This window comes from Carcharodon carcharias, chromosome 20, assembly GCF_017639515.1.
Source record: "Carcharodon carcharias isolate sCarCar2 chromosome 20, sCarCar2.pri, whole genome shotgun sequence".
Lineage (NCBI taxonomy): Eukaryota > Metazoa > Chordata > Chondrichthyes > Lamniformes > Lamnidae > Carcharodon > Carcharodon carcharias.
In genome coordinates, this window is record NC_054486.1 from 83,332,287 (window position 1) to 83,360,190 (window position 27,904).

At 41.6% G+C, this 27,904-nt stretch overlaps 1 protein-coding gene across 1 annotated transcript in view; it reads left to right on the forward strand.

The window, feature by feature from the left end:
- lrrc9 (leucine rich repeat containing 9) overlaps positions 1 to 27,904 on the forward strand; it is a 185,802-nt gene that overhangs the window by 149,169 nt on the left and 8,729 nt on the right. Inside the window, exons 24-30 of the mRNA XM_041214204.1 lie at positions 7,173 to 7,281; positions 9,492 to 9,631; positions 11,138 to 11,271; positions 17,841 to 18,058; positions 22,345 to 22,413; positions 23,841 to 23,966; positions 24,841 to 25,018. Of these exons, the coding sequence (XP_041070138.1) occupies positions 7,173 to 7,281; positions 9,492 to 9,631; positions 11,138 to 11,271; positions 17,841 to 18,058; positions 22,345 to 22,413; positions 23,841 to 23,966; positions 24,841 to 25,018 (974 nt within the window). The remainder of the gene's footprint in view (positions 1 to 7,172; positions 7,282 to 9,491; positions 9,632 to 11,137; positions 11,272 to 17,840; positions 18,059 to 22,344; positions 22,414 to 23,840; positions 23,967 to 24,840; positions 25,019 to 27,904) is intronic.

A 27,904-nucleotide genomic window follows, 5' to 3' on the forward strand; every position in this document is an offset into this window, starting at 1 on the left:
GTCAAAAAAAAACCTCTGTATCTTTTCCTGTGTTTTCCTAATTCCTAAATGACCCCCCATTGGAATTTCTTGAGCAATCCTCATGAATCTCATTTCTATACCCTAATGGGATAACAAGCTGATGCACCTCACTCCAGCTTTCATTTGCTGAGACATAGGGCAGAATTTTGTCCTTGATGGGTGGGCAGGCCCCACTGGCTCAGTGGCGGGCAGGCAGCCGATCATTGCCGCCAAAATGGGCCTTGCTGCCATTTTGAGTGGGCGGGCCACCCGACAGGAATCACTATGCGCTTCCTGTGTTGGGGGGCATGGGGGGGGGAGTGATTCCCCAACTGTCAAAGTGCGCATTTTCGCGCATGCGCACGAAAGAGCACACATCTCCCTGGGACTAGGTGCTATCTCAGGGAGATTGCTGAAAGTTTTATAAACTTCAAAAATAGAAAAATAAAAAAATTATTAACATGTCCCCCTCATGTGATAATGTCACATGAGACGGGATATGTTAATAAATATCACATAAAGTTTATTAAAGTTTTATAAAACAGACATGAAACCTCATCCCGCTGGTGGATGAGGTTTCAAGTTTTTTTCAGAAGTCCGCTGGGGCTCCTGGCCTGCCCAACCTTAAGACTGGAATGGCAGGGCCTTTAATTGGCTTAATTTTCCTGTCAGCGGCCTCAATTGGCCATTGACAGGTCGGTGGATGGACAGCTGATTGCGCTGTCCGCCCACCTTCCTGAATATTTAAATGGGGCAGGATGATGTCGGGGGTTCCTCCCAGACGTCATCCCGCATCATTTTCGCATCGGTGAGCAGGCCCCGCCCCCAGCTCTCCAACGGAATAATTCTGGCCATAATCAGGCCTCCATTTTCTCACTAAAATATCTCCCTTAAGGTAATAACATACAGGAACACATTTTGCTTCTGTTTATGAATAAGCTTGCTGATATAGCTGTTTTAATTGCAAATCATTTTTCTGTAACTCCACTAACCTCATTGAGTTAAACACTTCAGCTGAACTGCCCTGTCGTCTTTCCTCCTGAACAATGTTATGAAACACAGTAATAAAAATACCTGGAAAAACTCAGCAAGTCTGGCAGCATCTACGGAGAGGAACACAGTTAACATTTCGAGTCCATATGACTCTTCAACAGAGTCATTTGGACTCAAAACGTTAACTGTGTTCCTCTCCGCAGATGTTGCCAGACTTGCTGAGTTTTTCCAGGTATCTTTATTTTTGTTTTGTATTTCCAGCATCCGCAGTCTTTTGCTTTTATGAAACACAGTGCCAGCTAATTGGATTTTGACACCTTCTTCTTGCCTTTGAACTGCCTGCCCTCCTTGTTTATCTTGTTCTTCCTGATGAGCTTTTGATCTCGTTATAACACAATCAGGAAACAATCCAGAGTGCTCCTTCTGTAATACCTCTGTTGAAAGTACTTCTACAGGCTACTCAACTACCCTACGTATCACCCACATTTGTGACCCAGCTATGTCATTGCCCAGAATAAATTGAACCCCTGCAATGGGCAATTTTTCCATTACTCCAACAATAACTTCACCTGTGTTCCATTTGCTCTTTAAATTTATCTTCCAAAACAGAAGAGATTTAGCATCTCCATGAACCCCACTTATTATCACCTGCTCCTGCATTACTCCCTCTGAACAACAAATATCACTTATCTCACATTAAAGATTGATTAACCCCTGTGTCTCTTAAAATTTAATATCTTTACCTACTCTACCCTGTATATATGGAAAGACTTTCCCTTCGCACACAAGTCTTTAAACATTTCTGCAACCTGCTCCTCAGAATTCTCTTGGGTAAATTGTGAAGACATTCCCACTTCCTTACCTATCACTGACTCTCCCTGTTTTACCTGTATGCAAACCACTGGTTTTTCCTGTGCCTGAACCTCAGAACCCATAGTACTTTTACTTCCAGAACTTTTCTGTAACCCAATAATTCCAACAGATTTTCCCAGTAATTTCCAACAGTCTGGCTTCATGTACCCCCATTATTACAATGAAAACACCTCAATTTTCGAATGTCACTCTTACCCTCAGTATCTTTTTATTCTGAGAGAAAAACTTCCTGGGAATTCCCAGCCACTCCTCCTCTTCCCTGACTACCTACCTTCCTTTCACCTTCCCACTTTCTATCCTCTTCCCATTTGAATGGGTGACGTAAAAAGGTTTAGCCCTATGAGCTAACTTATAATCATCAGCTATCTCTGCTGTTTGTCTTACAGTTTGAACCCTCTGTTCCTCCACATGAGTTCTCACTACTGAATGGATTGAGTCTTTAAATTCTTCCAAAAGAATTACTTCCCTAAGAGTTGTATCTGTTGTCTCTATTTTTAATGCAGGTATCCACCGGTCAAAATTATTTTGTTTTACTCTCTCAAACTCAATATAAGTTTGCCCAAGCTGTTTTCTCATATTCCTAAATTTCTGCCTGTATGCTTCAGGAACCAACTCATATGCACTCAAAATAGCCTTTTTCACCACATCAGAATTCACCAATACCTCTTCAGACAGTGAAGCATATACCTCATGCGCTCTACCCAGCAACTTAAACTGTAATAATAACGTCCAGTACTCCTGTGGCCATTTCATTTGTTTAGCTATCTTTCAAATGAAATAAAGAATGCTTCAAAATCTTTTCCCTCAAACTTTGGAAAAGCTTGTACAAATCTAAATATCTCCCCACTGGGTTTTAGGTTAAAGGTTTTTTCACCATCAGAACTCTCCTTAGAATCCGAGACCTACTTTTTAACTTCCAGCCTTTTAAGCAGATATTCTTTCTCTCTTGCCTGAAATTCCAGTTCCGGCTTCCTTTCTTTCTCCTGCCTTTCTACTTGCTCCCTTTTAAATGTCATTTCTTTTTCCTTTGCTTCTAATTCAAGTTTTTTTCAGTTCCTTTGCTGTTCAATTTCAAGTTTCTTCATTTCAAACAGAAATCTCATTACCTCCAGCTGTGACTCACTAGTGTCAGGTAACCCCAATTTTAACTTACCTGCCAACTCTATTTACTTACTCTTGGTTATTTTTTGCAATCCAATCAGAGTTATATCTTCTACTCTCAGGCAAGTCTTAGCAATTACCAAAGCCATCTTGCAGTCTCATCACTTCTAAAAAAAACTTCACCAACTCCTGAATTAAAAGTGCTTCTCTACTTGTAACCTTAAGATTCACCAATTACAAGCCATTCAAGAAATTACAAATATTATCCCGCCAAGAGCCCCCAGTTGTTATGACACAACAGTTGGTAAAGGTTGAGTTGTTTAAAATCCCAGAGGGAAACTTTAAACAACTGTCCTAACCTATATTTCTAATTGGTATATTTGAGATGCAGCTCTGAATTCAGGAATAAAACCCACCAAGCCTCAAGAGGTTTTTTGTATAAATTAAATTAAACATTTATTAATTTGTCAACAAACTTAAACACATACACATATCTACTAATTACTACCATAATAACTTTTAAACAAATCCCCAAATTAATCATTCCCACGTAATCTTCCCCAATGCAACAATAACCCATAGATTTAGACATCAAATCACCCAGACTAGCTGGCTTTAATCCAATTAAGACACACACACACACCCACAGACACAGATCCTACAAGTACAATTTAAAATAATTTCCAATAAAATTATATACATTAATATCTTCATGACACTAGGAGAACGTTTGAATCCATTAACATTATAATAGGAATATAACAGCTAGTTGGCCATTTAGCCATCCATGCCTGTTCTGCCATTCAGTGAGATCATGGTTGATCTATGACCTTAATATACCTGCCTTTCCCCATATCCAATGATACCTTTGGCTAACAAAAAATGATCAATCTCAGATCAATTGTTAGTTTTAAAACCATCAATTTCTATTTGCAGAAGTTAGTTCCAAACTTCTATCACCTTTTGTGTCTCTTGATTTCACTCCTGAAAAGTCAGACTCTAAATTTTTCACAGTGCCCTGGTGTGTGAAATTCGCATCCCCAGAAAGTAGTGGAAGCTAGGTCAATGAATTTATTCAAGGCAGAGTTAGATTTTTGTTAGGCAAGAGAGTCAAGGGTTATGGAGGGCAGACAGGAAAGTGGAGCTGAGACCACAGCCAGATCAGCCATAGTCTTACTGAATGGTGGTGAGGCTCAAAGGACCAAAAGGCCTACTCCTGCTCCTATGTACCTAATCCTAGAATCACCAACTAGTGGAAATAGTTCTACCCAATCCACCCCATTTGCTTAAAAACAGCAACAACCTTATATATGTTTAACCCTCTTTGTTCCCATTATTATCTTTAAGACTTTGATCAAATAATTTCTTAACCTTCCAAATTCCCAGGAATGCAACCCAGCTTGTGTTATCTCTCTTTATAAATTAATCATTGGAGTTCAGGTATCATTCTGGTAAATCTACACTCTAATCCCTCCAAGCTCAATATATCTTTCCTAAGGTGTGGTGCCCAGAAATATAAGGTTTCATTTTGCCCCTAGGCAATGATACATCAGATCTTGTGGAGTAAAAACTGATTTGCCTCCATTTTCTGGGCTCGGTATTGGCACTGCATACGCAGCCTATGCCTGAACACATTGCACCACTAAGTAGAGCTATTAGTCCCCATACCTCATTAACACTGAATATTAGGATGCCAATGTCTTTAACACTGTTCATTGGCAGCTTGCCTAATTGGGGACTGAAAGTGACGTGCCTATGATGCTATTTAAAGACAGCCTGCATCTTTTAAAGGGAGGTGCACATTGGCTGGTCAATACCAGAAACTGCCATGGACAGTTCACCCATCTAAAACAGCTGTTGTGAGATCCTCCAGATTTTTAGATGTTACACTAAGGGTCCTGGTGGAGACAGCCCATAGAAAATGCGACATGCTGTTACCACCTGGAGGATGAAGACAGGTGGCAGGTGAACAGTGGCAAAGAAGATCAGTGCATGGAGCATTGCACCCATGACACGGCTCCATTGTGCAAGAAGTTCAATGATCTCACTAGATTTGCTGAAGTAGTTCTCTGAACCAGTTCCCTCTAAGCTGTTAGACTATGCAGCAATCCTGAAGTTACCACATAGTTTGCGCACAAGTCGTGCCCTTGAAGATATTGCCTGTGTGCAGTCGTGCAAAAAAATTCAAGGATACCAGGCACTTAAATTAATGGGCCACACACAACAAAAAAAACCAAGGGTACATTGCTTCTAGCTTAGATCTCATATCACTTTTTCCTGAGCGCCAAACTACTTGTAGCCCCTCAATTTACACACTATCCTTTGCCTGCTTCCCTTCACTAACCTAGAGTCACTGCAGAACTCTTCACTAATGTGAACTTGCTTGTGTACCGTTTTGTGGGCTATATTTTCATCGATTTTTGTGAAAAAGGAGAAATGCATATTAATAATCTTAAGTATTGGATATCTGCTTTGTTGTAAGTGCATTTTGTGAAAATACAATTTGATAATATTTCTCAAGTATCCAGGCCTTGCCTAACAATATGATAGACAATGTAGGGTTTTTAACATCAGTGTATTCAAATGTACTGATCATGCACTGCCTGTAATGATAATTATAAGTGTATTAATAATAGCCCATCTGCTCAGTAACTGCTTGTGTCCAAGTCTAGGTTGCATTACAGTAGCCTCTTTTCTCCATCACCACTTGTCTCATGTTCTGTGTGGTCTGGATCATTATCTGTTCCTTTATGATTCTACATGTGGAAGTGCAGAAGGATTTGGAGTACTGGTGTATTAAGACCTTGAAAGTAGCACCTAAAGTGGATAAAGTCATTAAAATAGCTAATGGAATAATGTATTTTATGTCTAGAGGTATAGAATGTATAGAGAGGAATGGCAAAGAGGTAGAGAAATGTTATTCCACAGAGGGTTGTGAGGCCATGGAATGTACTACTGGACTTAGTGACTGAAGCAGAGACCATCGGCGGGATTTTCTGCACCTGCCCGCCGCCGTGATCTTCCGTTCCTGCTGCAAGGCAGTGGACTTCTGGCTGGGGCGCTGCCTTGCCTGCGGGGGTTCCCACCCAAGACGGGGCCGGAAAACCCCGGCCAATGTCAACATTAAAGAATAGGTTATATAGATGGCTGAAAGGAAAGGGAGTAAAGGGATATGGAAACAAGATTGGGCACAAATGAGATTAGGAGAATTGCTCATATGGAGCATAAACACCACCATGGGCATAATTTTCTATTCGGTGTGGGGGGTGGGCATAAAATGATGCGCAGTGCGTCCCGACGTCACTGCACGTCATTCCGATCTTTAGTTTGGCGGGCATGCACAGGAGTCGGCTGCGTACCCGCCGAACTATCAAAGCCTGTTAAGGCCATTAATAAACTAATTAAAGTACTCATCAGGGCTGTCCGTACAACTTTACCATGCTCTCTCCTTGCCCTGCAGACTGAAAAATTGTGACAGAGGAGGAACGAGGCCCTGGTAGTAGTTAATTGTCCACTTAAAGGTCTCAATATGTCTAAGGGCAGGCGGGTTGCCTGACATTTTACCCGACGTCCGGAATATGAGGGACAGGTTGGGGGGCTGGACAGAAACATGGTGGGCTGACAACCCATTTTATTTTACATGCCTCCCATCTTTAAATACGCCGACGAGGTCGGCGGGCAGGCGAAGAGCCCAGGCGGCCTTCCATTTTTCATGGATTTATTAATGAAATTAAATGTTTTATCAAAACTCATAAACATGTCCCAGCTCATGTGACACTGTCACATGAGGGGACATGTCTGAATAATTTTATTTTTTTCAATGTTTCATAATGAGATTAATCTCCCTGAGGCACTCCCTGCTTCCCCTGCCCGCACAGGTAGCACTGAGCGCTTCCCGATGTGCGTCACGCTGGGCGGGCCTTAATTGGCCTGCCCACATAAAATGGCAGCGCGCAGCTGATCACGGGCGGCGTTCGGCTCCGCACCCGTCCCCTGCTGCTCCCGACCAGCCCGCCTGACAGAGAAAATTCTCTTCCATGGATCAAATGGATAAAAAGGCCTGTTTCTGTGTCATAATTTGAATCATTCTATGTAAATATCAAGAAATACAAATATTCTATTGAAAAATTAAAATGTAACATCAGTTACCTCACTGACAGTGTAAGTATCGCTATTTAAAGTAACTTTTTTATACTTCTTATCAGATCCGTAGATCTTGGACCTTCAGAGAAATTTGGACGTTTACAAAGAATCAACTTGGAACACAATAACCTTACATCCTTCAGCGGTCTAGTCTATCTCCCTCGTGTCAAAGTGAGTTTTTTTTTATAGTTATCTGGAGATAACTTCCATTTTTTTCCAAAATCTGGTGCTAAATTATAAATCATAGTTGTGATGTTAACAAAGTATTGTCCAATCAGTTTCTGTTCCTCACTATCCATGTCTGTAAACATACTTATATAAAGTGCATGGATTATTTCCACCTCCTTATCTTATAGTTATCTTTATTACAACTATACTACATTGGATAATTCAAATTACACACAAATTAGAACATATTGCTGCAGTGTGTCAATGGCAAATAGGCATTGCTGAAACTTCATAGTCATAGTACAATGAAATATCCATCCTTTAACATAATTATAATGTAATATTGATCATTCCATACTGCAGTGCAGTCAATATCCAAGGTGGTATTTCTCCTATCAGCCTGTTCAAGTCCCAGGATTGCCAGGATTTCCTATCCTGGGCAGTTAATGTGATATGTGGACCTGCCCCCTGCCAGAACATAACATTAATGGAATGGAAATGGCAGCTGTGTAGTGAGCCTCCATAGTGGCTACTGGTAAAAATTCAATCTGAATATCTTGGGGAAGCAGGGGTGTAATTTTTTTTTAAAGATACTTACCTACAGTCTTTGACATGCCCAGAGATCCCTCTGAAACCTAGGGATGAATTTTACAGCCCACCTCGTCGGCGTATTTAAAGATGGGAGGCATGTAAAATAAAATGGGTTGTCAGCCCACCATGTTTCTGTCCACCCCCCCACCTGTCCCTCATATTCCGGACGTCGGGTAAGGTGTCAGGCAACCCACCCACCCTTAGACATATTGAGGCCTTTAAGTGGACAATTAACTACTACAAGAGCCTCATTCCTCCTCTGTCACAATTTTTCAGTGTGCAGGGCAAGGCGGGAGCATGGCAAATAGCCTGGCAGCTTTCACTGCATGGGCTGCTGGTGGGCAGGAAGGGGGTATTTATCTTTTTTGGGGGTCCCCTGTGGCACCCCCCTACCCACCTATATGGTACACCCCAACCTTTGTCCCTCCTCTCCCCCCATCCCCCCACCCCAGCCTCTCTAACCTGAAGCCCCACACCATCCCCCTCACTGCGGTCTCCCAGCCTTGCCTGTCCAAAATCCCCAGACTCACCTAAGTCCAGGAGACAATTTAAATTTCTCCAGCGGTGGCCACTACTCTCTTCTGGCGCTCAGCTCTGCCGTCCAATCACGTTGGTTGGCATTCTTTAGGGTGGGATTTCCTGTCCCTGAGGGGCAGAAGTCCTGCGCTCACCCTTTAAGGTCTGTGTATAATCACTGCAGGCAGTCAGATTTCACGTGAGCGAACATACATACAAATATACAAGTTAGGAGCAGGAGTAGACCATTCAGCCCCTTGAGCCTGCTCCACCATTCAATAAGATCATAGCTTATCTGATTCTATCCTCAACTCCAAATTTTGCCAACCCCGATAATCTTTGACTCCCTTGTTAGTCAAGACTTTATCTACCTCTGCCTTAAAAGAATTCATTGACCTGCTTCCACCACGCTCCGGGGAAGAGAGTCCCAAAGATTCACAGCCCTCTGAGAGAAAAAAATTTCTTCTCATCTCTATCTAAAATGGGAGACCCCTTATTTTTAAACCGTGTCCCCAGATTTAGTCGGCGAAATGTCAACCGACTTTTAACTTGGAAGGCGCAGGTAATCCATTTCCCCCACACCTTCTCCTCGCCCCACAAAATCTCCCCCTGAAGCTGTTGGAAATTTAGAGGCTAGCCATAAACCTATTTCCTCGGGCACCCTGTACTGGGACATCCAGCTAACGATCCAGCAGAAAAATAAGACAGGAAGTTGGAAACACCTTCCTCCATCTCAATTATGAACCCTGAGCCAACAGGTCTGCTTCTAGGGCAGTTGCAAGCCCAGCTCTGTGACACCAAGGAAATCATTTAAAATCCCAGAGTTACATAAAAGGGACCCAATAAAATTGGTCTGCAATCATTTTTTCTGATACTTGCACTGAGGAATAGATGTTCCACAGGAAAAGAAACCAGGAAAATCAATCCTGCTAAACCTTGAAAGATAGATCAGACATTTTATTTCACTACCAAATGAGTTGCATGGTTCTCCTGTGTACCTCCTAGAGACCTACTGAAAGCAACAAGGACCTGGTAAATAAATATAGTAACAAAACTGAAATCTGACATATGACAAAAGAAAATTTAATTTTTTCCTTATTATGAAGGTGCTTTATTTAAACCACAACCACATTGAGACCATTTTACCGAGACAAAAGCCTCAACTTCATTTGACCAATAGACAGATTCTTCAGCAGAAGGTCTCTTCCAGTGGCTATGGACAGCCAGGACTTTCCAGGAGCAACAGGTATCTGACTACAATCAATTTCTCATCACTATATATAAATTAGGCAAATAGCCTGGCAGCTTTCGCTGCATGGGCTGCTGGTGGGCAAGAAGGGGGGATTTATCTTGATTTATCTAGATTTTCTTCTTGTGATTCATATAGCACCAGCAACTGACTGAATGAATATTTTCCACTTCTCTCTACTGTCAGTAATATAGATCTTGTGACAAGCCCTTGTTCAAGAAGGGAGAGGATAGACCAGATTAGTAATGTCCAGTTAGTCTGGCATCAGATGAGGAAAATCTTTTAAAATCCATAATACAAGATATAATTAGTAATCAAGAATTGCATGGACAGATGTGTTGAAAAAAGATGTTTGACAAATTTAATATTTTTGTAAGAAGTGACGAATTGTGTAGATAAAGGAAATGTGTTGGGTGTAGTGTATATAGATATTTTGAAGGTATTTGATGAGGTGTCTCACAAGAGCCTTCTCATCACGCTGTGGAAATCGGCCAGAAATTACTTCAACTTATATGCAAGTCGTCTGGTGACCCACTCACTGCTTATAGAGAAAAATACATGTTCCAATATGAGAATTTTGTAATTACCCCATCATTTTGTTTGATCTGTGGTTTTTCTTAACTGAGACAACAGACCAAAATTTAAAGAATTGTACTTTTTAATTTTCTCACAATTTTTTTTATTATTTACAATGATGGTAACATATGAATAAAAATAATATTAATGTTATTTTAAGAATTTACATGTTAATGATGACGTGTTCAGATGTGGTGTGCGTATATATCATTGCTAAATCCTGTTAGCTGCAAGAGTATGCATCAAGCATGGTAAATGTCTGTATTCTGATATCAAGCTCGGTTGTTGCACCTCAGTAACTGAACTATAGAATGCAATAATAAACAAAGCATACTATCAGTAAGGCAACTCAGCAGCCCACAATGGTAGAGAACAGTAGCATAATGTTTATGTTAATTGACTAGCGATCCAGAGACCCAGACTAATGATCTGGAGACTTGAGGTGAAATCTGACCACAGCAGCTGGGGAATTTAAATTCAGTTAATTAAATAAATCTAGAAAGAAGCTCTTATCTAGAATGGATTATTGTTAAAAAAATATCTGGTTCATTAATGTCCCATTAAGATACTCTTACCTTGGTCTGGCCTAAGTCCAGACCCACAGCAATGTAGTTGACTCTTAACTGTCCACTTATTGGCCTGGAAAGCCACTCAGCTATTAAGAAAGTGGTGACACCGTCTTCTCAAGACCAATTAGAGATGGACAGTACATGCTGGCTTTGCCAGTGATGCCACATCCTATGAATGAATAAAGAAAATTGTGAGAACTAAAGACTTCTGGAACTTGCTATATAAGTACTTTTATTCACCTATATAATAAAATTTTAATATGCAATTATGAATTTTACTGCTTTATTGAATGGCAATTTCCAATCAAAATTTTATTTTGTTGCATAATTAATCATTGTGCCTCCCTTCTGAAAGCAGAGACACAAGTTATGAAAGTCTCCCTCCAGTTATGGAAAGCTTGGAAGTACTTCATTTAGGATACAATGGCATTTCTAGCCTGGCTCAGCTACAGTTGAATAGACTCATAAATTTGAGAGTGTTGTATTTAGAAGGTAAGTAGCAACCACCTGCACACTAAACTAGCAATGAAAACAAATTTATTTCTGTATTACTTTTCAAATAAAGCATAAAGTTGCAGTTATGTTGTAGTATGTTGTACAGTTTGCAGTAAACATTACATGGTTTCCTAAGGCGTCTAATATGTTGTACATGAGCAGCATGTGATCCCTGAGTCCTCACAGTCTGGCCCCAAAACCAAAGTAATTCAGTCCTGCTTGCACGTATATTTCTTATTCATTGTGTGTCCTGTTTGAATTTTGTGGGCTGAAGATTTAGGAAGTGTGTTGCCCATGTTGTTGCCTAAAAGAGAAGAATGAGAGGTGATTTGACATGTCTTTAAAATGACAAAGGAGTTTGATGGGATAGACTTAGAGAAAATGTTTCCATGAGTGAGAGAGTCCAAAACTAGAGGCCGTAAATATAAGATAGTTACCAATAAATCCAAAAGAAATATCTTAATTCAAAGATTGATGAGAATGGAAACTTGCTACCACATGGAGTGGTTGAGGTGCATCCAATGGAAAGTCAAGTAGGTATGTGAGTGAGAAAGGAACAGAAGGATGTGTTGAAAGGGTGAGATAAAGTAAGGTGGGAAGAGACTCACATGGAACATAAATACTGATATGGATGTTGGGCTGATTGACCTGTTTATATGCTGTAAAATTCTACATGAATCTCCAACTTGATAGTGAATATTGTAGCAAGCTGAGAAGACCATGAAGTTCATTTAACATAGTAATCATCTTCATGTAAAGAATAATTTCCTAATATCAGACTTAACCTGTCTTTTATTAGTTTGAACCCGTGTCCTTTGGTTCTACTATGAATTTAATTTGAAGTAATATTCCAGGTTATTTTCTTCTATACCAGAACTATCTTATATACCTCTCAATGGCCACTTCACAGATGCTTCTTTTCCAAGCTGACTAACTCACCTATCCAGTCTTTCCTCATAACACAGACTCGTAATAATGGTGATCAACCTTTTAGTTTTTCTCTGCACTGCCTCCAGTGTCTCTTGTGCTTAATGACCTGCAGTGGATGCAGTGTTCAAGGGGCAGTCTGACTAATCAATAGGTAAGATATCATGGAACAACTGAATGTACTGGATACACCAAAGGCTACAGGCCCAATGACATCCCAGCTATAGTGCTTAAAATTTAAGCTCCAGAACAGACCACACCTCTAGCCAAGCTGTTCCAGTATAGTTATGACATTTACATCTACCCACAATATGGAAAATTGCTCAGACGTACCATGTCCAGAAAAAGCTGAGAAGTCCAATCTGTCCAATAACTGCTCAATCATTAGCAAAGTAATGAAAGGTGTCATCAACAATGGCATCAGTTGGCACTTATTGGTGAGCAGGTTGTTGGTGCATATCTAGCTTGGGTTCCACCAGGACCACTCTGCTCCAGAGATTATTAAAGCCTAGGTCAAAACATGGACAAAAGAGCTGAATTCCAGAGATGGGATGAGAGTAAGTAGTGTTCACCCTTGACATCAATTTGACCAAGTGTGACTTCAAGCAGTCCTAGCAAAACTGAAGTCAGTGAGAATCAGGGAAAAATTCTACAGTGGCTGGAGTCATACCTATCACAAGGGTAAATTGTTGTGGTTGTTGGAGGCCAAATATCTCAGCTCCAGGACATCAATGCAGGTGTTCCTCAGGGTAATGTCCCAACCCAGCTATCTTCAGCTGCTTCATCAATGAACCCTCTCTCATAAGGTCAGAAATGGGGATGTTTGCTGATATTTGCACAGTGTTCAGATGCTTTTGCAACTCTTCAGATAATGATGCAGTCCAGGCCCAAATGCAATAGAACCAGGGTAACTTTTTGGCTTAGGTTGATAAATAGCAAGTAGCATTTGTGCGACACAAGTGCCAGGCAATGGTCATCTCCAGCAAGAGAGAATCTAAGCATTTCCCCTTGATGTTCAATGGTATTACCAGCATTGAATGTTTTTTTTATTCATTCAATGAATGTAGGCATCGCTGGCTAGGCCAGCATTTATTGCCCTTCCCTAATTGCGCTTGAGAAGGTGGTGATGAGCTGCCTCCTTGAACCACTGCAGTCCATGCAGCGTCCAGTTCTTGATGCATTCGGGCATGGACTGCTTCAGTATCTGTGGTATTGTGAATGGTTTTGAACATTGTGCAAGCATCAGTGAACATCCCCACTTCTGACCTTATGATGGAAGGAAAGTCATTGATGAAGCAGCTGAAGATGGTTGGGCCGAGGAAACGAACCTGCAAACTCCTGCTGTAATGTCCTGGAACTGAAATGATTGACCTCCAACAACCACAACCATCTTCCTTCATGCTAGGTGTGGCTCCCAACCAGGGACGATTTTTGTCCCTGATTCCCATTGACTCCAATTTTGCTAGGGCTCCTTGATGCTGCACTCAGTCAAATGCTGCCTTGATGTCAAGAGCAGTCACTCTCACCTCATTTGTGGAGTTCAGCTCTTTTGTTCATGTTTGAACCAAGGCTGTAATAAGGTCAGGAGCTGAGTGGCCCTGCCGGAACCCAAACTGAGCTTCAGTAAGCAGGTTATTGCTGAGCAAGTGCCGCTTGATAGCCCCTTGATGACCCCTTCCATCACATTACTGATGATTGAGAATAGACTGATGGGGCGGTAATTGGCCACGTTAGATTTATCCTACTTTTTGAGTACAGGGCATACCTGCGCAATTTTCCACATTGCCGGTAAATGCCAGTGTTTAGCTATGCTAGAACAGCTTGGCTAGGGGCGCAGCAGGTTCTGGAGCACAAGTCTTCAGTGCTATTGCTGGAATATTGTCAGGGCCCATAGCCTTTGCAATACCTAGTGCCTTCTGACGTTTTTTGATATCAAGTGAAGTGAATCGAATTGGCTGAATACTGGCACATGTGATGCTGGGGACCTCTGGAGAAGGCAGAAATGGATCATCCACTCGGTACTTCTGCCTGAAGATTGTTACAAATGCTTCAGCCTTATATTTTGCACAGATGTGCTGGACTGCCCTATCATTGAGGATGGGACTAAGCCTCCTCTTCCAGTGAGTTGTTTAATTGTCCACCACCATTCACAACTGGATGTGGCAGGACTGCAGGGCTTAGATCTGATTCATTGGTTGTTGAATTGCTTAGCTCTGTCTGTCACTTGCTGCTTATGCTGTTTGGCATGTAAGTAGTCCTGTGATGTAGCTTCACCAGGTTGACACCTCATTTTTAGATATGCTTGGTGCTGATCCTGCAATCTTCATTGAACCAGTGTTGATCCCCTGGCTTGATGGTAATGGTAGAGAGGGGGATATGCCAGGCCATGAGTTTGCAGATTGTGATTAAGTACAATTCTGCTGCTGCAGATGGCCCACAACACCTCATGGATGCACTGTCTTGCATTGTTAGATCTGTTTGAAATCTATCCCATTTAGTAGAGTGGTAATGCCACACAACATAATTGAGGGTATCCTCAATGTGAAGTCTCCGCAAGGACTATGCGGTGGTCACTCCTACCGATACTGTCATGGACAGATACATCTGCGACAGGCAGGTTGGTGAGAAAAAGGTTAAGTATGTTTTTCTCTTGTTGGTTCCCTCACCACCTGTCGCAGACTCAGTCTAGCAGCTATGTCCTTTAGGATTTGGCCAGCTTGGTCTGTAGTGGTGCTACCATGCTACTCTTGGTGATGGATACGTTGAAGTCCCCCACCCAAAGCAAATTCTGTGCCCTTACCACCCTCACTGCTTCCTCCAAATGGTGTTGGTGGCACCAGGTCCTCCAAGTGGATGATACGAAGCTTGGGGCGGACGATATGAATCTTGGGAGTGTTGTAAACTGCAAGGACAATGTAGAACTTCAAAAGGCCATAGACAAGTTGGTGAAGTGGGCAGATAGATGGCAGATGAAGTTCATTGTGGAGAAGTGTGAGGTGATGCATTTTGGTAAGAAGAACATGGGCAGACAATATAAAATAAGGGGTGAAATTTTGAAGTGGGTGCAGGAGCAGAAAGACCTGGGTGTATGTGTGCATAGATCATTGAAGGTGGCGGGACAGGTGGCGAGAGCAGTTAATGAAGCATATAGTATTCTGGGCTTTATTAATCGGGGCATAGAGTACAAGAGCAAGGAGGTTATGCTGAATTTATATAGGACATTTGCTAGACCTCAATTGGAGTATTGTGTACAGTTCTGCACACCACCTTAAAGGAAGGATGTGAACACATTGGAGAGAATGCAGAAGAGGTTTACAAGAATTGTTCCAGGGATAAGAAACTTCAGTTATGAAGATAGATTGGAGAGGTTGGGACTGTTCTCCTTGGAGGGAAGAAGGCTAAGAGGATACTTGATAGCAACGTCCAAACTCATGACGGGGCTGGACAGAGTGGGTTGGCTGAAGCTGTTCCCGCTCGTAAGACGATCAAGAATGAGAGGGCACAGATTTAAAGTGATTTGCAAAAGAAACTAATGTGACATGTGAAAAAACTTGGTTTGGGTCTGGAATGCACTCAATAGAAGTGTGGTGGAGGCACGTTCAATTGAGGCATTCAGAGGGTATTTGATGATTATTTGAAATGCTCATTTGGAGAGCCAGTGCAGACAAGATGGGCCAAATAGCCTCTTTCTGTGCCATTAAAATTCTGTGTTTAGCTTGGAGGAGTACTGATTCATCAGCTGATGTGTGTGGTACACGATAATCAGCAGGAGGTTTCCTTGCCCATGTTTGACCTGATGCCATGAGACTTCATGGGGTCCAAAGTCAATGTTGAGAACTCTCAGGGCAACTCCCCCCCAAATGCATGCCACTGTGCCGCCACCTCTGCTGATGGGACAGGACATACCCAGAGATGGTGATGGCGGTGTCTGGGACATTATCCAAAAGATACGATTCCGTGAGTATGACAGTGTCAGGCTGTTACTTGACTAGTCTGTGAGAGAGCTCTCCAAATTTTGGCACAAGCCCCCAGATGTTAGTATAGAGGACTTTGCAGGGTTGACAGGGCTGAGTTTGCCATTGTCGTTTCCAGTGCCTAGGTCCATGCTGGGTGGTCCGTCCAGTTTCATTCCTTATTGACTGTCCAGCGGATTGATATAACTGAGTGGCTTGTTAGACCATTTTAGAGGACATTTAAGAGTCAACCACATTGCTGTGGATCTGGAGTCACAGATAGGCCAGACCAGGTCATGACAGTAGATTTCCTTTCCTAAAGGACATTAATGAACGAAATGGGTTTTTACAACAATCGACAATGGTTTCATAGTCATCATTAGACTTTTAATTCCAGATTTTTATTGATTGAATTTGAATTCCACTATCTGCTGTGGTGGTTTTCGAACCTGGTTCCCAGAGCATTACCCTGGGTCTCTGCATTACTAGTCCATTGACAAAACCACTACCCCATCACCTTCCAAATCATTGAATTTCCCATCAACAATGTCCTGGGGAGCACAATAAGCCAGAAAAGTAACTGAAACAGCTACATAACTACTGTGGCTACAATAGAAAATAAAAGGCTAAGTATTCTGAGGAAAGTAACTCACTCCTGACTCCCTAAAGCCTTTCCACCATCTACATTGAACAGGTCAGGAGTGTGATGGAATACTCGTCACTTGCCTGGATGAGTGCAGCTCCAAAAACACTCAAAAAGATCAACACCAACCAGGACAGGCAGCCAACACCTTAAACTTTTCCCTATATGCTGGTTTGAAACACATTGGCATGTTTTCCCGCTGACATGGCCGGATAATTCAACGCAAAGTGTGGGGGGGCAACGATTCTGGTGGGTTGGCCTAATAATGATCTGCAGATGTGTTACAGTGAGGTTTCCGACATCCGGTGGCTGGAAATGCTGCCCGCCATTGGCAGGCTGAGTGGACAATCGCAAACTGGTTTTACACAGTTGTGAAACTAATTGCGCCATATTGTCCGCTCACATCGCTAAACACACCCATCGCTAGTAGGCATGGAAAATCCCGGCCCTAGTCTCAATTATATCTAAACCACTATTTTTACATTCAAATATATTACTGATCTGACATAAAAAAACTGACAAAAGACCAACTGGTCCATCCAGACATCTTGTATAGCTTATGTGCACCAGGAGCACACACACTGTTCTCCCCACCCTGCTGCCACCCCCCACCCCTCCCACCACCACAGCCCTCTCCAAACCCTGTGATACAATCCGTTGAAAAACCTTGGAAAATTCCACTTTGATCTCCAAAGGCAATCAAGAAAGCTCCAGGAATCTTCAGTATTAGGTATGACAGTCCACAGCTAACTACCACATACTTTCTATAATTCATGATGTTGATCACTCTAAGGATCTTGTCCAGCTTTCTTTTTAAAAACCTGTAACAATTCTGTACTCACTGCATGTTCTAGCAAGAGGAAGATGAAAATAATTTGAATGTCCTTAGTGAAATTCAGCAATCAGAAAGGTGGACAGGCTAAATCCAGTACTTCCTATCTCCTTCATTCTGAAGGAACTAAATTTTATTTGAGTGGATGCACACATTCTTTAAATGTGCGTTAAACATAGAATTTGACTTATTGTAATTCTTTCCATTATAGGCAATTTTATTAGTCAGATTGAGGGGCTTGATCGCCTTCAGTACCTTGTTGAATTATCATTGGAGCGAAACAGAGTCCGAATGATCCATGAGAGCTCCTTTTTGGGCCAAAATGCTCTCCTTGAGCTCCATTTAGAAGAAAATAGGATGCGTGATCTTAACAACCTATATCCACTGGCAAAACTGCAGCGACTTTTCCTTGGTGCAAACAAAATCCAGGTAAAAAAAAATTTGTATTAAATGACCTTTCATGATCTCAGGACACATTAAAGCACTTTACAGCCCATTAAATCTTTTTGAAGTGTAGTTATTGGCATGTATGAAAATGCAGCAAAAAATTGCATACATCAAGATCCCAGAACAACAATGATCAGGTAACCTATTTTAGTGATGTTCTCTCTTACTGTTAGCCAGGTCACAATAAGAACTCCCTGCTCCTCTTCAGTTCATGCTATGGGATCTTTTGTACCAGCTGAGAGGGGAAATCATTGGTTTAATGTCACTGTGACAGATGGCACCTCTAACAGTGCAGCACATGCTTATTACTACAGTATTGAAGGGTCAGTTTAGATTATGTGCTCAAATCTCGAGATTGGACTTTAAATCCACAACTTTCTGACTCAGAAGTACGAGCTCTACCAATGGTCCATTATAAAGACCTGATGAAAAGTCAAGACCTGAAAGGTTAGTTTCTCTATCCACAAATGTTGCCTGACCCGCTGAGTATTTCCGGCATTTGTTTATTTTTATTTCAGTTTTCCAGCATCTGTAGTATTTTGTTTTAGGCTTTGTATAAGATAGTTTGTTTATATATCACACTGGAAATAAAATCCAAATGTTTTCAGCATAGGAACTGCAATTTTTTAAAAATGTGGTCTGAAATAATTGTCTATGTTTCTTTGCACTGCATTGAATAATTTAAATTTATATTGTATATTAACTTTGGTATGTCAACATATACTGAAACATTTTTAAGCTGTTACATAGATAAGATCGTAAGAATTAGGAGCAGGGCATTCGCCCATCAAGCCTGCACCGACATTTGATAAGATCATGGCTGATCAGATTGTGGCTTAACTCCACTTTCTTGTCTGTCCCCCATCACTCTTAATTCCCTTGTCGATCAAAAATCTGAGTAACTTAGCCTTGAACATATTCAATGGCCCAGCCTCCACTGGTCTCAGGAGAAAGGCATTCCAAGGACTAACAACCCTCTGAGAAAAGAAATTCCTCTTCATCTCAGTCTTAACTGGGAGACTCCTTATTTTTAAACTGTACCCCTTAGTTGTGTAGATTCCCCCATGAGAGGAAATATCCTCCCAGCATCAACCATGTCAAGCCCTCCTCAGAATCTTGTATGTTTCAACCTCTCATTCTTCTAAACTCTAAAGAGTATTGGCCCAACCTGCTCAACCTTTTCTCATAAGACAACCCCTTCCTTCCAGGAATCAACCTAGTGAACCTTATCTGAACTACTTCCAATGCAAGTATATCTCTCCTTAAGTAAGGAGACCAAAACGGTACACAGTCTCCAGGTGTGCTCTTACCAATGCCTTGTACAGTTGTAGCAGAACTTAAGTTATTTTATTCTCAATCTCCCCTGCAATAAATTCCAACATTCCATTTGTCTTCCAAATTACTTGCTACACCTGCATGCTAAATTTTTGTGATTCATGTACAAAGTCACCAGATCCCTCGTGTACTGTGACATTCCGCAGCTTCTCTCCATTTAAATAATATTCTGCTTTTCTATTCTTCCTGCCAAAGTGGACAACCTCACATTTTCTGATGTCATACACCACCAGCCATTTTTTGCCTGCTCACTTAATCTATCTATATCCCTTTGCAAACTCTTTGTATCCTCTTCACGTCTTGCTTTCCTACCTATCCTTGTATAATTAGCAAATTTAGCTACAATACAGAACGTTCATTCATCCAAGTCATTAATTTAGATCATAAATAGTGGAGACCTTAACACTGATCTGTGTGGCACTCCACTAATTATAGTTTGTCAACCTGAAAATGACCCATTTATCTCAACAATCTGTGTCTTGTTAGTTGGCCAATCCTTTATCCATGCTAATATATCATCCGCAACACCATGAGCTCTTATGTTTTGTAGTAACCTTTTATGTAGCCCCTTCTTGAATGTCTTTTGAAAATCCAAATGCACTACATCTACTGGTTCTCCTTACCCATCCTGCTTGTTACATCTTCACAGAGCTCTAACAAATTTTTCAAAAACAATTTCCCTTTCACAAGACTGTGTTGACTCTGCCTCATTGTATTATGATTTTCTAAATGTCCTACTACTACCTCCTTAATAATGGATTCTGTCTCCCTCCTTTCTTGAATAGTGGTGTTACATTTGTGGTTTCTCAATCCATTGGAATGTTTTCAGAATCTAGGGAATTTTGGAAGATTACAACCAACACATCCACTATGTCTGCAGCCACTTCCTTTAACACTGTGGGATGCAGGCCATTAGGTCCAGGGGACTTGTCAGCCTTTAATCCCATTAGTTTTCCTAGTACTTTTTCTCTAGTGATCATGAATGTTTTCAGTTCCTTCATCCCTTTTGCCTTTTGGCACTGAATTTTATGGGCCACCTGCAGTGGGAAAACAACTAGGATAGACCCATAAATTAGGATGCCGTTCCATCAGTGGCATACCCATCACCAGTCCACCCCACTCCCCCAACACCCCCAACCCCTCTGCAATTTTATGGGCAGCCAGGTAGGCGTTGGAGGATTGCCTGCTCCAGGCCCCATTAAGGCTCTTATGTGCACAATTAATGCCCAATTAAGGGCCTCGTCCTACTGCAGCTCTAACATAATGGGCAGCAGGCGAAAACTGCACCCAAAGTGTAGCCCGGCAAGTTTAACCCTGCAGGCTGCTGGTCAGTGAAATGGGGATGCCTCCTTCCCTGGCTCCCTGTAACAATCAGAGGCCCCCCCCTTCCAAGTTTTGCCTCCCTCATGTCCACCTGCCCCCTTGCCCTATCCACCATGTCTCTTCCCCCTCTCGCTGGGTCCTGTCAGCCTGGCCCCAGCAGGATCCCAGGCCTCATTTCTGGCTCCATCATAAACTCCACATCCTTGCTCTACCTGCAGCACCAGTAGTGGCCATTGTTCCTGCTTGATGTTGCCCATGTGCAAAGCTGCCGGTCTCCGATAGGTCGCAAGCTCTACAAGGTGGGTTGTCCTCCTGGAAATGGATGTGAATCCCACTTCATACTGGCTAAGTGGAGGTGGGCTTTCCCCTGAAATTTACACTGCATTGTGGAAAGTTCTCCCTCAGCATAAAATCCAGCCCCTGATTTTCTACTGTTCTTGGGATACTTTCTGTGTCTTATGCTGTGAAGACAGATATAAAATACTTGTTCAAAGTCTCTGCCATTTCCTTGTTTCCCATTATTATTTTCCCAAACTCATCACCTAAGGGTCTGACATTTACTTTAGCTACTCTCTTCTTTTTCTATACTTGTAGAAGCTTCTACAGTCTGTTTTTATATTTCTTACTAGTTTTCTCTCAAACTCCAGTTTCTCCATCATTATTATTTAATCATTCTTTTGTTTGTAAAATTGTTCTAATCCTCTGGGCTACCTGTAATCCTTGCAGCAACATACATCTTTTTCAATTTGAACTGTTTGGCCATATGCTTAACTTCCTTAGTTAGCAATGGATGGTGCATCCTTCTTAATGGAATATATCTTTGTTGGGAATTCTGAACTATCTCCTTAAATGTCTGCCACTGTTTCTCTAGCATCTTACCTTTTAACTTATTTTCCTGTTCTACGTTGGCCAACTCTATCTTCATACCCTTGTAATTGCCTATATTTAAGTTAAGTTCCCTTTGGCCTCACCTTCCACCTTACTAGTCTCCACATTTGACACCTCATATTCCACCATCATTGCTACCTTCATTGTGATGCCATCATCAGACATATCTTTCCTCCCTTCTTTCAACACTCCGAAGGGACTGTTTCCTCTGTGACAGCTTTGACCACTCCTCGACTCCTCAATCACCCCCTCACTCTAACTCTTTTCAGTTCTGTCAAAAGGTCAGCAACCTGAAATTTCAATTTTGTATCTGTCTCGACAGATGCCTCCCGATCTGCTGAGTATTGCTGGCATTTTGTTTTAATTTCAGATTTCCAGCACCTGCAATATTTTGTTTTTGTATTAAATCTTTATATTCCATTTGTTTTCTGAAGGCATTAAAATGACCAAGTGAAATACATATTTGGAAAACTTTAAGCTTGAAAGTAAAAAGGTGTAAAATGTATAGACCGAAAAAAATACAGATCAGATGCTTAGTGAACTCATGGCAAAATATGCGTGTACTTTGCAAATCTATCTAGTGGCAATGCAGGGAAATTTGTTCACCTGTGTATCAATCCAGGATTTTATGATTTGAGGTACTGTCGTAGTAGACATAGTAGTAAAATGTCCTTTTATATCTAATAAAACTATTTCCAAAGTAAATAGTCTATTTTGCACAGGATATAGGTGAACTGGAAAAACTTGATTCACTTCCAAATTTGACAGAGCTTTCAGTTGTTGGAAATCCTGTAAGTATTATGATTTAGTATGTTGTATATAATTTACAAACTTATGACTTAGATGTTTGATCGCAATTCTTTTTGTTTCTGCACTTTCCTTCAATAAGCACTTCTTTAGCTGCCCTCTGAATAGCACAAAGAAATTCAACATTTTGAGCAGAAGCCCCAGGCCACTTTCTCAGGGCAACTAGAGATGAGCAAGAAATGCCAGCCTTGTCAGCGATACCCATATCCTGAAAATAAGTAACAAAAACCTTTGAGAAAGAAAGGTTTGCATTTGTATAGCACCTTGTATAAACTCCCCAAAGTGCTTTACAGCTATTGAAATTCTTTTTGAAGTGTAGTCAGTGTGTAATGTAGGAAACATGGCAGTTAATTCGAACTGTTTCCACAACAGCTATGTGATAATGACCAGATACTCTGTGTTTGTGTCTACCAACACTTTATTCAAGTTTTAGTTATATACCTGAACAGATTTTCTATTGCATGATTAGATTTAAAAATAAAATGTGCAGTAATTACCTTTTATTTACTTGCCTCTCTGGTGCTTATATACCAATACCGAATAACAACTTTAGTCATGCCATTGTCACACAAACTGTACCTCTCACATTTCTTCATGTAACGGGGTGTTTGAGAAATATAAACATGAGGATTATTTCCACTGTCTTTGTGAGAGAAATAGTTGCAGATTTTTCTACACGCAAAGCTTTTGTGAGAAATACCTGAACTTCCTAACATATCAATCATCACTAGAGGTACACAGAAATATTTTGTGCATTTATTTTTCCTTATTCTGTTCATTCCTATGTCATTGACCTCTTGCTGAGGTGCATGTCAGACATACTCCAGTATTTCATCCTGGCAACCATTAAAATGTGAACCTTGAGAGCAATGCAGTGTATATCAAATTAAGCCCAATCACATGTGAATGAGATTACTATCCAGCAATTGGATCCAGAGCTCTACCTGATTCTCCCCTTTTTAACTTGAGGCGCTGAGGCTAATTGTAGTTTCCAGGCATTGCCCCAGCTGAGATCAACTAATTCAGCACAGAATAGGAGTCGAATCTGGAGCGTTTATGTTCTGTGTGTCTCAGGTTGTTATTGAATAATTCCCTCTAAACTATCTGAGGAGTTCAGGTTACATTTCTTTAAAAAAATCACTTAATCATTTGCAACTATATGCAAAGGTTTGGATTGACTTTGAATAGGTTTGCAAGTTACAAATAAGAGCAATTCTTGTTAAACAAGAAATTGATTTGAAGATACTTCACAATATAGGCAGCTATAAAATTAATTAAATTTGTGAAATTCTGAATGTGTTTGATGTAGTATGTGATTCTACTGTCTTACCTGAATTGCTGCAATGTCGAAACCCTTGAGAAGATGAAGAAGTGAGGCTATTTTTAAATAACCATGTAAATTCTTTTTTAGGTCTCTCGTAAAATGTTGTATCGTCCATTCCTAGTGTTTCGATTGACAAGGCTTCAGATATTAGATGGTGTACCAGTCACTATGGATGAGAAAGAAAGAGCTGAATTTCTATTGTGTGAGCACAGTGTAAGAATTTTGTTTGTTTAAACGGCTAGCAGATCTCCTGTGGCATTGCTAACAGTAAGCTGAACAATACACTCAATTATAACAAGTACAATTATGCAATGTAGGGTGATACATTATGGCCACTAATTTAGGATGATGTTATGATCCGGTTAGGGGCCATTGACATTTAAAGAGAAATCCGAAAACCTTATTTAAATCAATAGAACCAAGCCACAAGATTTCACATTTTTAAACAAAAACAAACTTTGCTGTATATAAAAGACTTAAATAAAACAAGCACTATTAACTTAAGAATGACTGTGTATATTATGCGCTCAGTTTTACTTCTTACCTTCCCTTAGACAAGTTCGGTAGATTTATCTAGTATAGCTCTTTTGTTTATATCCTACCTGATAGACAGTCATAAAATAGAACATTGAGTACACCTGCCAAGCATCCCACAGAAGCATATTTGCTGTAACTCTTTCGAGTACAAACCCATTTCCATCTGTTCCTATTCAGATGAAGTTACGTTGTTTCATAGTTTGCCATTGTGAGATTTGAACTCTTGATACTCTTTTGAGTAAACCTGTTTCCATCTGTTTCAGATGAAGTTACATTGTTTCATAGTTTGCCATTGTGAGATTTGAACTCTTGATCTTGGGGTTATAAACCCAGTACCATAACCACTTGGCTATTTAGGCCAAGCTGCATATTTGCTGTACATGAGCTAGACTTCAATCAACTTTAAGTGGGGGTGGGGGAACCACCTTTCCCATCTGGTCAGAAACATTTGAAATTAAAGTGATTAATTTCACTTGGTTATTTAATATCACTCAGATATAGATGTCAATCTTCACTGATATTGATTGTATTAATTTATTTTGATCAATAGGCAATGTCTTCAAATCCTCCAGTAGAAACAGGGCTGTGTGCAATTATGCCGTTGTTAACAAGGCCCAATACATTGAGGGTGACTAATAGTCTTCATAAAGGGTTGCAGGCTTTTTCACCACCGGAATTCAATCTGCCACATGGCTTTGGGGACTCAGTGCCACAGGAAACAGCCAGAAGTAAGAAATTGTAATGTATTATTCTTGTTTTGTCTTAAACAACAATCTGCAGAGATTTTGTATAGCTTCCAACTTGTTTATTTTTCTGTCTGATTGTGCCAAATTATCTAATGTTGATACTGAAATTAACAGGTTTTTATAACATCACTGTTAGTGGGACAGATTTCAGGAATCAACACTTTACTTCAATGGAGAAACATTAAGCTCCCCACATCCCTTGCCTCCTTTAAGTCCCTCCTAGAAAAGCCAAGTTCTTTAACCAAGCTTCTAATCACTCCTCCTAATATCTCCTCCTTTGGCTTAGTGTCTATTTTTGTCTTGATTATATACTGTTAACAAACCTATAACATTTTTTTCTATGTTAAACACACTATATATAAATGCAAGTTGTTAAAATATTGGTTTTTAAACTGCCCAAGACTCCACGGGCTGGGAAATTTGATTTATATCATGATGCATAAAAAATAGCTTTGGAACCATAGGGAAACAACTGCCTGTGCACAAACTTTTGATCTGCCACTGCACTCATCCCCATAGCTGAACAAAGTTCTTATAGGTCACTACACACTGAACAATATTGACCTGGATGGGCAAGCTGAAAATATGTTGGCCTATGTTTCAGAAGGTACTGTTCATGCTCCTGACATGGTTCTCCCTCCTTCTGGAGGTGCTGGTTAAACACGTCACTTTAGTTAGGCTTCACCACCTCCATGGGCTGCTTGGCCCTGCAATTCAAGCCAACTGGGTGGGAGCGAGGTGTTGGAGGGTGGGAGTGTGTGAGGGGACGGTGTGTGAGAGTCTGAGTGGAGAAAGTGTCAGAGTGTGTGAGGGGGAAGAGTAAGCGAGAGTGTGTGAGGGGGAGAGTGTGTGAGCGAGGAGAGTATGTTATTATGGGGGGGGAGCTTGAGAGTAGGTGAGAAGCTGGTGAGATTGGTGCCCACCCAGTTTTAAGTACCTAGACCATATGGGAAACATGCCCACTGGTGGCATGTAAAATTCAGCCCTCTGTCTCTGGTGATGCTATAAGACAAGACTACTTGCGTGCCAAACAGCATAATCAGCAAGTGATAGAGCTAAGCGATCCCACAACCAATGGATCAGATCTAAGTGCTGCAGCCCTGTCACATCCAGTCGTGAATGGTGGTGGACAATTAAACAACTCAATGGATGGAGGCTCCACAAATATCCCCATCCTCAATGATGGGGGAGCCCAGCACAGTGTTCCCTTTATGTGTGACATAAAGGCCAGGAGGACCTTGAATCGTGGAGTTAACTATCTCCAATTCGAATAGCTCTGCATAGAGATAAGAAACTAGTAAGGATGTTGAGAGGAGACAACAAATTAAAGAGAATATATATTGAAGTGAACTTAAATGTTGGAGAATTGTTTTATTTTCAAAATATTCTAGCCTCAAAATTACAGGTGGTGAAATATGCTGGATCTGTGCTAGTGGGTCAGGAGTTGCCTCAATGCTCTAAAGTAGGCTTGTCCAACTCACAGCCCACAGGGCAGGTTGTGGCCCTCCAGCCCCCTGGAATCAACCACCAAATCTGGTGGACATTCAACTAACTTACATTTGAAAAATGTTGTAAAGCTGCTCATCTAACCACAGGCTGGTTTCTATCTGCATTGCAAATGCAGGGAGAAACCAGTCTGTGATTGGACAAGCAGTAAACAGTACAAAGGTAAGTTTTTAGGGTAAGTTCGATGGCTAGGACAGCCAGAGCAGCACCCGAGGGAGTGACAGCAGGGCCCGAGGAAGTGAGAGCAGGTCCCAAGAGAACCGGAGCAGGGCCCACCAGAGTATCGGTGAGTGAGTGAGCGGAGACTGTGAGAGGGAGTGTGAGCAATTAGAAGGGAGAGAGAGCAAGAAGGAGGGAGAGAGAGCGAGGGGCAGGGAGGGTGGAAGCAGGAGGAGAGAGGGTGGGAGCAAGGCGAGGGAGAGAGCAAGGGGGAGGGAGAGAGATTGAGGGGGAGGGAGGGTGGGAGCAAGAGGTTGGAGAGAAGGAGTGTGTGAGGGGATGCTGTGTGAGAGTCTGAGAGTGGAGAGAGTGTCAGAGTGTGTGAGGGGGAAGAGTAAGTGAGAGTGTGTGAGGGGGAGAGTGTGTGAGCGGGGAGAGTATGTTGTTATGGGGCGGAGCTTGAGGGTGGGTGAGAAGCTGGTGGGATTGGTGCCCACCCAATTTTACGTACCTAGACCCCTATGCATGCCAAACAGCATAAGCAGCAAGTGATAGGGCTAAGTGATCCCATAACCAATGGATCAGATCTAAGCTCTGCAGCCCTGTCACATCCTGTCGTGAATGGTAGTGGACAATTAAACAATTCAATAGAGGAGGAGGCTCCACAAGTATCCCCATCCTCAATGATGGGGGAGCCCAGCACATCAGCGCAAAAGATAAGGCTAAGGCATTTGCTACAATCTTCAGCCAGAAATGCCGAGTAGATGATCCATCTTGGCCTCCTCCGGAGGTGCCCAGCATCACAAATGCCAGTCTTCATCCAATTCAATTCACTCCACGTGATATCAGGAAACGGTTGAAGGCACTGGATAGTGCAGAGGCTATATTCCGGCAATAGTACTGAAGACTTGTGCTCCAGAACTTGTCGCTCCCCTAGCCAAGCTGTTCCAGTACAGCTACAACAGTGGCATCTACCCAGCTATATGGAAAGTTGCCCAGGTATGTCCTGCAAAAAGCAGGACAAATCCAACCCAGCCAATTACTGCCCCATCAGTCTACTCTCGATAATCAGTAAAGTAATGGAAGGGGTCATCAACAGTGCTATCAAGTGACACTTGCTTAGCAACAACCTGCTCACTGATGCCCAGTTTGGGTTCTGCCAGGGACACTCAGCTCCTGATGTCACTACAGCCTTGGTTCAAA